This window comes from Salvelinus fontinalis, chromosome 40 (genome assembly GCF_029448725.1).
Source record: "Salvelinus fontinalis isolate EN_2023a chromosome 40, ASM2944872v1, whole genome shotgun sequence".
NCBI lineage: Eukaryota > Metazoa > Chordata > Actinopteri > Salmoniformes > Salmonidae > Salvelinus > Salvelinus fontinalis.
In genome coordinates, this window is record NC_074704.1 from 11028236 (window position 1) to 11041216 (window position 12981).

General features: G+C 44.6%; 2 protein-coding genes across 2 annotated transcripts; one reads left to right on the forward strand and one right to left on the reverse strand.

Annotated features, from left to right (window-relative positions):
- Positions 1 to 62: 62 nt before the first annotated feature.
- On the reverse strand, positions 63 to 9527 carry LOC129839325 (probable ATP-dependent RNA helicase DDX17). The gene is made up of 13 exons (XM_055906660.1): positions 9224 to 9527; positions 8682 to 8841; positions 8493 to 8589; positions 7956 to 8089; positions 7642 to 7707; positions 6399 to 6540; positions 5962 to 6122; positions 5484 to 5656; positions 5121 to 5231; positions 4808 to 4869; positions 4616 to 4675; positions 1626 to 1859; positions 63 to 1386 (listed from the first exon to the last, which is right to left on the reverse strand). The coding sequence occupies exons 1-13, from the start codon at positions 9277 to 9279 to the stop codon at positions 881 to 883; spliced, it is 1962 nt and encodes a 653-aa protein (XP_055762635.1). The 5' UTR covers positions 9280 to 9527; the 3' UTR covers positions 63 to 880.
- A 105-nt stretch (positions 9528 to 9632) lies between these two features.
- Positions 9633 to 12823, forward strand: ntan1 (N-terminal asparagine amidase). The gene is made up of 10 exons (XM_055906665.1): positions 9633 to 9933; positions 10138 to 10240; positions 10386 to 10451; positions 10545 to 10656; positions 10731 to 10804; positions 10919 to 10972; positions 11445 to 11498; positions 11583 to 11680; positions 11986 to 12099; positions 12306 to 12823. The coding sequence occupies exons 1-10, from the start codon at positions 9853 to 9855 to the stop codon at positions 12474 to 12476; spliced, it is 927 nt and encodes a 308-aa protein (XP_055762640.1). The 5' UTR covers positions 9633 to 9852; the 3' UTR covers positions 12477 to 12823.
- The last annotated feature ends 158 nt before the right edge of the window (positions 12824 to 12981 follow it).

The window sequence follows — 12981 nt, forward strand, 5'->3', positions numbered from 1 at the left end:
GGTTGTCAATGAATGTGCACTCCTGCTTACCTATCCTGTACTCCATACAACAATTACAAGGATTTCGGTTTCAGAAACTTTATTGAAATCCTGTGAAATAAAACAAAGTAGAAAAATAACATAAGTATGAATTACCTCTTACCAATAAATGTTGATTAAACATTCACAAAGCAACACTCAATGTGCAGGATTATGACAAGTGTCTGATTTTCATTCCCAAATTCTCCTGATATAGTTCTAATATGATTCTGAAGAAAATGGCATAGCCATACAGCTTATGTAGTTTATAAACAGTTTCTATAAAAAGCTGACTGCAGTATCAAATGAATATACATATTAAGAATAGGATAATAGAGGACATAATGCAACATTCACTTCCCCAAAAGAGAAGTAGAAAGCATAGCTGACTGACAAAATCACTGGAGTTCTACATGGCAACAAAAACATATCACATTTTAGCATTTGTTACTCACTAAAGGACTAGAACCTCACCATTTAGAGTAAATCGCAAATGCAAATATCAACTCCTGTCTTGCCAATTAATACCAAAGAGTCACAGCTTCAGATTCACAGAATACCATATTCTGGCAACGCACGGACTACTCTTGAACACATGAGAAGTGTATCATGCATGAGTACTATATATTTTCAGATGTAGTTAAAATCATCGCGAAACAAAACAGTACAAAAATATGTAGCTATATGTTAGCCCTTACCTCCTCAAATCTCTTGACTTTTGCCTTCTTACCATGGTAGGTAAGGGCAGGACAGCAACTCTAAACACCCTTTCAGAGTAACGTTACAGTTACACACTGATAAACACTAGGGTTTGAAGAACCATGGTGATTTGGATTCCAAGCACCATGACTGTATAGTAATTCTACTTCCTGGGTGGGGGTGTAGGAGGCGGGGGGGGAGCAAAGGGGTACGGAGGCTTCCCTATGAAGCCCATGAGAGGGGGCTGTGGCGGGGCCATCAGCTGGGCCATGAGGGGCTTGGGCCCTGCTGGAGGTGGAGGAGCTGGACCGAACACACCCTGGGGCTGACTGGACTGATTCTGCCCCCCACCACTACTACCCCTAGGGGCCCCATTAGCTGCCCCCCCAGCCCTGGAGCTGTACTGGGTACCATAGCTCTGGTACTGATCGGCCCCCCCGGAGCCGTAACTTCCCCGGCTGACCCTGCTTCGGTCCCTGTAAGAGGAAGAGGACCTAGTGTCTCCGTCCCGACCCCCGCCACTGCGCCCGTCCCGGCTAAAGCTGCTGCCGCGGCTGTCTGGCTTGTTGCCCCCGCTGGCGGAGCGCAGGCGACTCTCACACACGTCCTGGAACATCATGTTGGGGTTGTTGGCGCTGGAGCCGCCGCCACGGTAACGCATCCTGCCACCTGGAGAAGAACAGTCACATAGGAGGATTAGAATGTCATAACATAAGCTGAAATATTTTAGTTTAAGAATGTCAAACATCACTGGTTACACAGAAGGTGTAGTTTATGTTTGGATTTGAGATGGTAAAGGTAATAGAAAATAATTAAAAACTAGGGTCTAGAAATCACATCCATTCCTCAATTGAGTCAGCATAGTATGGTTCGGGTTAACCCTATAGTGTGAATCAAGCCAGTCTCACCCCCTCCTCCCCCATGTCCAGAGTTAACCAGCTGCAGCAGTTTGGGATTGATGGCCTGCCGGGCCTCCTCCAGGACTCGGACCAGGTCCCTGGCCTGGCGCAGGTTACCCGGGGTGAAGAAGGTGTAGGCCGTGCCCTTGTTGGTGCTGCGGGCTGTACGGCCGATCCTGTGCACGTAGTCCTCAGACGAGTTGGGGTAGTCGTAGTTGATGACAAACTTGATATCCTCCACGTCTTTGGGGGAAAGTGGTTTTGAGAGGTGGGAGAGGAAGGTGATGGGAGAGGAGGGAGAGAGGAGGGTTTGGAGGGTGAGATGAAAGAGGAGGGTGAGATGAGAACGGAGGGAGAGGAGGGTTAGGAGGAAGAGGGGGGTTAGGAGGGTGAGATGAGAGCAGGGAGAGGAGGGTTTGGAGGGAGAGATGAGAACGGAGGGAGAGGAGGGTTTGGAGGGAGAGGAGGGTTAGGAAGGTGAGGTGTGAGTTTGAGAGCAGGGAGAGAAGGGTTTGGAGGGAGAGATGAGGGAGAGAGGAGGGTTTGGAGGGAGAGGAGGGTTAGGAGGGTGAGGTGTGGGTTTGAGAGATTTTTGTACAGTGAGAAAGAAGACAGTTGGTATTCAAACAACACCAAAGCTATGAGAGAAAAGTGGATGATTATTTAGAAATCCATTTCTAATTAATATTGTATAAATATTGATTACCACTTACCTGTCCAATAATAACATAAGAATAACTATACATTTATCCAAATTGAAGTAGAATAAAAGTTTTAATTCTTGAAGTAAAACCTATGAAAGTTATTCAGTTTCGGGTCAAAATATCTTGACTGGAGAGGCCTAGAGGTTTAGTGGTAAACCCCATCAGAATGTGACAAGAGAGAACCACTCAGCATTAGGAGGGATTCAGTAGAGTTGATGATGTGACATTCTCTTTTCTGAACCTTCACCAATGCACAGTTTACGCAATCTTACATAATAGTATAACCATTCAGAACATTTAGTTCTACCATGGTAACACGTTCTCTGCTGAGAAATGGTATGAGAAGAATATGGGGAAATGAGTGACAGTACACTGTCAACACGATCAGACCAGAAGAGTAAAAAGTATTTCCAATGTTTCTTTTAAATTCGGATGTTGAAATGACAGTAGGACAAAAAAGTCTGTTTCTCATTACAGAAGCTCTGACAACACTGCTGGGTTGGTCCGAAAACAAAACATCTCCTTGGACCATTTCCCTGTTTTCCATAGTAACAGAGGGAGGCCATTTTACTACTCACAGAACCTGCCAAACCTTAATATGTTTCCACCAAGAGAAAGTGTAAATGTTGGAGGATAGAGTTCAACACAATTCCTTTAACAAATACCTTTCTGTGCCTGACTTCAATATGGATCGATGAAACTACCTGAATGAGTTGATGCAACCGGGGAGGTCGTGGAAGGTGTAGTAGGAAAGGGGGTGTTGAGGTACTTACCCCTTTAGAGTTGTTTTACAAGGGTAGTCAGTCACCCCCTGTCCTGTCCTGATCAGCCCTGGTTCGCTTGGAGGCGCTGGGGGGGGGGGAGAGAGGAGGGGGCTCAAACTAGCCCCCCGTTTCCCCCTCACCCTTCGCATACACCAGCAACGTCGGACACGAGCAGAACCGCTACCCCCCCCCCAATGGCCGGTTCTGTTGCTCTCTCGCCGAGTTGCAGGACCTCCGCAAATCGATCAGGACTCGATCCAGCCGAGCTCCTAACTCTCCCCGTCTGTCTGCCTTTTGGACGGACGGACGGAGGGAGACAGACAGGCACCTCAGGTTGATCCCAAGGAGAGCTCGCTGGAATCACATACCCTCAGTCTATGATGGGGGTCTGTGGGGGTGTTTAGGAACCAGATAATCATATACCCTCAGTTTATTGTGGGGGTCTATTTGGGGTGTTTAGGAACCAGAGAAGGTGGAGAATGGGGGGGATGTATCCTTCTGATAACTAGACAAGCCACTAGCTAGCTGCTAACGTGACTGAGGGCAACCCCAGTACTGTCTGACACCAGCATGTGCTGGAGCTGCCTTGTGCTGCACAACCCTGAGGGGGAGAGAAAAAGAACAAAGACACAGTCATAGGTAGCTTGGCAAACCCAACATGTCTATTTCCCCTTCTCAGGTTCCAGGTTTAACCTATTTAGTTAGGGAGGTGGAATAGGGCACTTCTGTACAAGTTTCAGGGTGGACATGGGGAGAACTGACTGTCGATTTCACGTATAGATACCCCTAAAACACACCCTACCTAGAAAATACCTGTAGAAAAAAATACAGTATAACTACAGTACTATGAAGGATGTAAACGTATCTCGAGGAATAATCAAACATATAATACTGAATATTTGGGATGTTTTCCTTCATGTTTTGGGTTACATCATAAAGGAGACGTGAGAGGAGGGTATTGGGGCGAGCATGGGGACATCTGCCCCCCCATCACACCCCCATTTAGGCAGCGTGCCAGAGTGCTCCGGTCGAAGGAAGTTCTGGACTGCAGTAACAAGAAACAGACTGTAAAACATTGTGGAGCTGAAGGCCTGGGGAGCTGAAGGCCTGGGGAGCTGAAGGCCTGGGGAGTTGAAGGCCTGGGGAGTTGGAGGCCTGGGGAGCTGAAGGCCTGGGGGATTGTGAGGCTACTGGTGCATCTTCTTTCCTTTCGAATGTAATTGACAGAGGTCATGCTGTAGAAAGAGTGCTGACCGATATTTCGTTGTTGTTTACAGGTTCAATAACACCGCTATTACATGTTTGCAGACAAATGTATGATTTTGTCGTTGTAAATCTTAAACCTGGAAAACGGGATGGGAAATTAGGCAACAACAAAAATCACATTTATTAATTGTGTGTGTTTTTCTCTGAAAATGTTTTGTTTGTGTGTGTTGTAGAGTGTGTATACGTTTTGAATCTGTATGTTGTGCTCTGTAGGAGTGTAAGTGTGAACACGTGAGTGTGTGTATTCAATGTTGAGAAGACATACCCAGACCACGAGACGCCACATCAGTGGCAATGAGGATAGGAGCTTTGCCGCTACGGAATTCTGAAAGTTCAGACAAAATCAAAGATGTTAGGTAGAAGACTGAAAAAGGAAACAAAAAAAATGAAGAAAACCCATACTGAAACACATTTCACCAAAGCTAGACTAAAGCATGGCCGTTGAAATGTGACCTACCTGTCAGAACCCAGTCTCTCTCTGGCTGGCTCTTGTCCCCATGGATACACATGGCTGGCCACCTAGAAAACACACCACAACAATGTTGCCATGAGACGGACAGCTGAGACAGCAGAACAGGACGTGGTAAGAAAGGCAGTTGTACGAACAGTAAGACAATATCTCTACACTCTTATCTGACTAAGAAGCCCAACACACTCCATATGAAACCACAACTGGCTCTTGTTTTGCATAGTCAGTATCGTGGCTTTGAAAAAGGACTTAAAACCCATTTTGGCAGTCCGTGCTTTCCCTCAGTCTCTCTCTATCTCACCCATCTCTTCTCATCCTGCGGGTGAGCTCGTCACAGCGCTTCTTTGTCTCCACAAAGATGATGGTCTTGTTCTCCTTCTCAGCCATGATCTCTTCCATCAGCTGGAGCAGCCTGACATCAACAAAAAGACAGAGGAAAGATATTAGGAAAACATCCCTCAATCACCGCAATCCCAAGACTAATATTCTCTCCCGTTACGAAAAGATAGCAACTCTGTTCCTGTCCTTCATAACCAAGAATACTGAATACTTTTAACTACATTGGTTTAATCCCTTCCAGATCAGCGATGATTAAGGAAAGGAGACATGAACAGAATACAAAACTAGAGATTGATCTTGTCCATTGGCGGATGGCCTCACTAACTTGTTGTCCTTCTCGTTCTCCATGCAGACGTCTACTATCTGAAGGATGTTGTGGTTGGCGCTGAGCTCCAGAGCGCCTACGTTGATCTGGACATAATCCCGCAGGAAGTCCTCTGCCAGCCGACGCACGTCCTTGGGCCAGGTGGCACTCCACATCAGAGTCTGGCGGTCCGGCTGGGGCACAGGGAGAGAACGGTAATAGAGATACTCCTCCTCAGAGGACAATACACTATTACTCTATTCTATAACATGAGTATTTAGTTATGATGGATTGATATTATATCAACTGTCATTAATCTTAAGACAGGATGGACGGACAGACGGACGGACGGACAGACAGAGATGATCTACCACTCTCTGAGGTATCCATCTACCTACCCAACAATCCATGAATGGCTATGTATTACACAGTCATAATAATTGCTTAATTCCAGGAGATGTGTGTGCGGTTTGCTAAGTATAGCATGTGCCTGGCTTACCCGGATCTGGTCCACGATCTTGCGTATCTGTGGTTCGAAGCCCATGTCCAGCATGCGGTCAGCCTCGTCCAGCACCAGGTAGGTGCAGCGCCGCAGGTTGGTCTTCCCTGCCTCCAGGAAGTCTATGAGACGCCCCGGGGTGGCGATGCAGATCTCTGTACCTATATGGACATAGGATGCAACGTGTCACAGTTTCAAAAGAGACGCAAATGCATCAGAAGAGACCAATTGCGAGATTACTTCCAATACTTGTAACTTTTTCAATCTTAATACTAGTAACTGAAGGGGAAGTGCAGAAAATTAAGCTAAGCTGGGGCCAGGGAACCAATCAGGCTTTAGATCATCAGAGGTGGAGAGGTCTTGTCTGTAGTAGGCACAAACAATATAAGTAAGTAAGTAACTCATAACAGCATTTCATTCGACCTGCAGCTCCTCACCTCTCTCCAGGTCACGTATCTGCGGTCCCTTGGGTGCTCCTCCATAGACACAGGTACTCTTGATACGGGAGGTCTTTCCATAATCATGAGCCACCTGCTGCACCTGCTGGGCCAACTCTCTGGTCGGGGCCAGAACCAGGCACTGAGGAGAGAGAGATATCAATACATACACTAACGTTTAAAAGTTTGGGGTCACTTAGAAATGTCCTTGTTTTTGAAAGAAAACCATTATAATAACATCAAATTGATCAGAAATACAGTGTAGACATTGTTAATGTTGTAAATGACTATCGTAGCTGGAAACAACAGATTTTTTATGGAACATCTACATAGGCGTACAGAGGCCCATTATCAGCAACCATCACTCCTGTGTTCCAATGGCACGTTGTGTTAGCTAATCCAAGTTTATAATTTTAAAAGGCTAATTGATCATCAGAAAACCCTTTTGCAATTATGTTAGCACAGCTGAAAACTGTTGTTCTGATTAAAGAAGCAATAAAACAGGCCTTCTTTAGACTAGTTGAGTATCTGGATCATCAGCATTTCTGGGTTTGATTACAGCCTCAAAATGGCCAGAAACAAAGACCTTTCTTCTGAAACTCATCAGTCTATTATTGTTCGGAGAAAAGAAAGGCTATTGCATGCGAGAAATTGCCAAGAAACTGAAGATCACGTACAACGCTGTGTACTACTCCATTAACAGAACACTGCAGATTGTCTCTAACCAGAATAGAAAGAGGAGTGGGAGGCCCCGGTGTACAACTGAGCAAGAGTACAAGTACATTAGAGTGTCTAGTTTGAGAAACAGACGCCTCACAAGTCCTCAACTGGCAGATTAATTAAATAGTACCCGCAAAACACCAGTATCAACGTCAACAGTGAAGAGGCGACTCCAGGATGCTGGCCTTCTAGGCAGAGTTCCTCTGTCCAGAGTCTGTGTTATTTTCCCCCCATCTTAATCTTTTATTTTTATTGGCCAGTCTGAAATACGTCTTTTTCTTTGCAACTCTGCCTAGAAGGCCAGCATCCCGGAGTCGCCTCTTCACTGTGTTTTGCGGTTACTACTTCATGAACGGTAGTGTATAACCTTTAATAACACATGATATATAGCTACAGCATACCATAGGTAGGTCTAAGCACAACAGAGTTAAGTACACTATAGAAAAGGGTCAAAACATTCTAGTCTCACAGACCTGAAATATATGAATAAGCAAACGTGTGCAGTTTCCAGTTGTGTACTCACAATAGGTCCGTCTCCCCTCTCTAGATAGGGCTGATGGTTGATGTGCACAATGGCAGGAAGCAGATACTGCAAGAAAAGGCGCCAAATAGCACAATGAGGTCATGAGGTATATGTCCCAGTCTGACAGTCCAGGGACGTTTGTCCTCATGTGTCAATATGTCTTTGTGTGTTGCAGCTGTCAATGTTCCTCTGGGAGTTTATGTGTTTTTATACTGCAGCTGTTGGTGTGTGTGTGACAGAAAGAAAGACAGAGAGACAGAGATGTTGCAGCTGTCGGTACTGTGCGTGTTGTTGGATTATCATGGCGTCCTTACTGCCAGGGTCTTGCCGGAGCCAGTCTGAGCGATGCCCACCATGTCCCTGCCACTCAGGGCCAGAGGGAAGCCCTGTGACTGGATGGATGTGGGCTCCTTGAAGTTCTGACTCAGTAGCACATCCATTACATACTCTGTCAGCAAAGATAAACAATTAAAGGAATAGTTAGCTAAACATGTTGGGCTTTTGAAATTCAACGGAGGGCCGCACAGATTTCTTTTTGACCGATTTGTCAAAATCAATTTGCATGCCATTATAATTTCAACATACTATGTATTTAGTTTGACGTTCAAGAGTGGCATGGAGTGTTTTTTGTGTGGTTTTTTTACCCAATAATGTGGCCCATGAGCCCCCCTCCCCTTCCCAATAGCCTATGGGGTTAGTGTTTTGTAAGCTTGGGCTGTTCCATGAACTCTTTAAAATGGGTTCAACTTCCTATTCTCATCTATTTACCGTCATGACTGCTGACAGGTGAAGGGACAGGCTATAATATAGGTTCAACAAGTGTCAACTGGTAACTACTGTTGTCTACTTACGGGGAAACTGTGCTTGGTGGAAGCTGGTGATGGCCCTGGGGCAGCCAGTACTGCTGACTGTGATCTCCTTCCTCCTGCGGAACTCATCTATGTCATACTGCAGACACAGACAACAGAGAATCAACAGGCTCAATAGACACAATAGCATCCTTCTAAGAACATGTTTATATATTGTGTTTGTGTGTGTACCTGAGTCATGCGCTGGAGCTCTGGGTGCTCATTGTAGAAGTTCTTCTCAAACTTGGGCAGCTCATCCAGATCCCACTTCTTCTTGCGAAGGCGTTCTCCAGGGTTTCCAAACTTCTTCATAGGTGGAGGGCCGCCCCAGCTACTGGACCCAAACCGAGGCCTATAGAACATGCAACGAGTGGAGTGATGAAAAAGGGGATGAACGATCCATGATTAGTAACACTGCAAACTAGACACTAAATAGGTTCCTGGCCCTTTTAATCTATTTGCAGTTAGTGCAATTTTCCCTGGGTGGGGTGGGGCGGGGCACCACCTATAACTCTGTTGCAAGCAAGTAGAGTAATTTATCATAAACGAACAGGGCGCGTGCAACATGTCTGAGACACGCCCGTGCACGTAGAGATTCAGCAAGATAGTTGTGTTTCAACGAACATCAAACAGCATTCCAATATATCCCCGTATCATATAAAAAGCACACTTTTGACAGATATTCCTACGTGGCAATAACTATATTTCACATGCTGCAGAAAATATCTGCTTACCCTCTGTCTCGTCCACGGTCTCTATCTCGGTCTCCATACGACGAACTCCCCCTCATGTTGTCAATAAATTCTTGCTTGTAGAAATATTTAAGAGTTGCACGGTGTCGTGCAGTCTCGATCCTACAATTCCGTTAAAATAGCTTATGTTATAAGGAAAGTACAATAAAGTTAAACACTTACTTACAAACACAACTTAAAATGTAAGACGAGCCCTGAAGTTATTGAACAAGCCAAAACAGAATTTTGTTTTGCAGTTGCTGCTGCTTCACGTCACGTCAACTCCCCCAGTCACTCCCTCCCTGTGGACATAAGGTTTTGGGTCGTAACCCCACATAAACAACATGCACGTTTCGTGTCAAAGGAGCGTAAAGCAAATGGAGAATTCGGCGTAGCCTACATTTAAATTTTATAGCGTTCATGCCCTAATAATACTTGTGTACAGTTGGTGGCAGTAATACATCTTGTGATAGTGAGTGACGTTCTTGAGGAGAAAGCCTACCAAAGAAGAAGAAAATGGATCCAGAAAGTGCAAGCTAGCTAACTGTCTGTCTTGTGTAATAGGTCTAGTTTTCATGTTTCATGAAGATAAATATGACGTTATATTAGGTAGATTTATATTGTAGAAAGAAATGCCTTTGCTAATACAAAATAGAAGAATCGAACGACCAGGTTCGACAGTCGATTTGTTCGCCAGATATCCGCATTTGCAGGTGAGTTGACTAGTTAGCCAAGCAAACTATTTGTATTTATTTTATTTAACCTTTATTTACAGGTGAGTTGACTAGTTAGCCAAGCAAACTAGCAGCTGTCATGTCGTAAGCAAGTTGTCCTTGTTGGAATTATTCACCATTAAGTAACATATCACTTGCTCTTCATGCTATATTGACATTTTATTTTATAATTTTTTAACATAGGAAAACGCCCGAGTATTTCGATCCAAGCCGGTTGTAGATGTCGACCCGAAGTGCCTCCTATACATACAGCAACGAGAGTTTGCAGCCACAACACCAGCGGACAGTGAGTATAAACCTATAGTTAAATCAATAGGTCAGCCTAGCTTAACATAGTATATTGTTGCGTCCAAAGGCTACCTCTACACTGATAAATTGTAGCTAAAAAAGTATCCACGACCATGACGAAATGTGTCCCTCTGTTTCCCCAGACTCTGTCGCTGTCCTTGGTTCTGATGATGCAACCACCTGCCACCTAGTTCTGGTGCGACACACAGGTACTGCAGTTCTCTATGTAATGTGTGTTTGTAGATACTATGATAGCATCAAGATATGAGCTTCTTAATGTCTGCATTTGTACCATCTTGTAGGAAGTGGAGCTGCTTGCCTTGCTCACTGTGATGGCTCCAGCACGTGGAGTGAGGTTCCCCTCATCGTCAAAGCTGTCACATCTCTGAGCAAGGACCCTGCCAAGGAGGGCAGGTAAGAGATGACACGCACGCACACACACCCACACATACACACACGTAATTGTCCCCTTGCTTCTTTTCATTCAGGCTGGAGCTCCACCTCGTTGGAGGATTTGATGATGAGTCAAAGATGTCCCACAAACTCAGCCTTAACCTATTGTGTATGTAATTCTCGTTCCCTTTCCCTTTCCTCCTGTTTGAATGCAACTGCCATAGTAGCAACACCATTATCAGACTGCATAGAGAAACTACAACCCTTTTATTGTGTTTTGCAGCGGCCTTCCAGAGACAGAAAGAGGATATTCACCTAGAGACCTGCTGCATCACAGGTTTACGCTCTGTTATATTCTCTCTCAGCCTGTTTTTCTTTATACTACCCAGAGCAATATATGTAGAGAGTTTGGCTGCCATGTTAGCACGGGGGCCATGTTCGAACGGCTGCCATGTTAGTGCCTTTATTCTTGACGTTTTGGTGATGTAACAATACGAGAGCGTCTCCGACAATTCCCTATGAAATGACCCCCTGTAACAAGCAAAGTAGGAGAGCGAATTTTATGCATTCGCATTCGGGGTGTATCCATATTGCATATCTTCTTTCAGTGGACATCTTCATAGGTTTTGAAAACTATCCGAAATTAACAGCACAACGCGGGAGTGTCAATTATCACTTAGCAACAGCTATGGAGTAGGAAGTGGAGCTCTCGGAACGTTCAGACAGAAACCCGCATTGGCCCAACTCTCTATATATCTGACTCTGCCCCTACCTATCTCAAGGCTCTTTCTCTTTTTTTCCACTTGCAGAGATGAATGACGTCTTAGTGGACGGAGCGCACAGACCGGGTGTGCATGGCATAGGTACTGTACTGTATCTACACTGCAAATCAATTCACCTTTGTGTAGCACACAGTTTATAGTATGGCATTGACTGTGTGTCGGCAGGTGTAAATATTAAAACAGGGGAGGTGTTCCCCGCCTCGTTCCCTCACAAAGGACCCGCGGAGGAGCTGCGATCAGCACGGACATTCACTGGGGGCCAGGTAGAGACTTGCGCATAGATATAGAACCTTAAATAGGCTGATGTCATGATTGCATCAGATTGGCAAATTTGTCAGCATTTTTAGCTGCTCTAATTGGGACGTCAAGTAGAACTAGAATTCCTGTCTACTGATATATTGTCTATGCTCTTGCACTTAATCTCTGATACTACATGAAGGATTGATATAAAGAAAGATCAAAGATGACACATTGAATGGCTTGTGGAGTGTCTGGATAGAACCCATGCGTGAGTTGCTAACTACACTTCATCAGACAGTCATATAACATTGTAATTATATCTCCACAGATGGCTGATATATATGACTCGAACAAAGGAGTTGTGAAGATAGGCCCATGTAAGTGGTCCCCGAATCTGGATATTTCCTTCTGGCTGTCGCAAGACGATGACACCATCTTAAAGGTAAGGTGTAAGAAAATAATACATTACTAATATTGATCCCACAATCACTAGAACTTTAGTTGTATGTCCCTTTAAAACCTTATTGACAACCTCTAATGTGTTATAGTCCCTGTTTCTGTCAACACTGATACAATGAATGTTGCATAGTATGTTATCAGTATACACACTGTGATATGTTACTCCCACTGTTTTTTCCCCCCGACCAGTACCTATCCACGTCCCCTACGGCTGAGCCACCACACTTTGTCCAGCACATCAAGTCCACCATCCAGTTCCTCCTGGAGCACCCCAGTTCAGACAGCGTCTTCCCTGGAGGACAGCCCCAGCACTACCGCAGAACAGAGCAGGGGGACTGGGAGAACGTTAACCAGACATAAAGGGCTTGAGACTCTTCTCCAACCCCCTATTACTTTGACTTTCCCTGGAATCTGTCCGGAAATGAAATCACTCCTTAACTTCTGGAAGACAAGACACTGTGACCCTCCTCTTTACGCCATTGTGGGTGTCACATGTTATTGTTATTGTTTTTTTGACTTGGTACCAGTACTCCCTGTATATAGACTCTTTATTTTTATCTTATTGTTGCTCTTTTATTTTTTACTTTAGTTTATTTAGTAAATATTTTTCTTAACTGCATTGTTGGTTAAGGGCTTGTAAGTAAGCATTTTACAGTAAGGTAAAATTGTATTCGGTGCATGAGACAAATAAAATTTGATTTGATTTATCCGTGGTAGCTCTGTACTGTACATAGCTATCTGGATTGAACCCCAGTGCTGTATCTATGGACTGTCTGTCTCATAGTTTACCAGACTTTTTTTGTATATGTCTTATTTTAAATCAACAATACAGACAATACATATGTCCGCTCCCACAGAGAGTGCT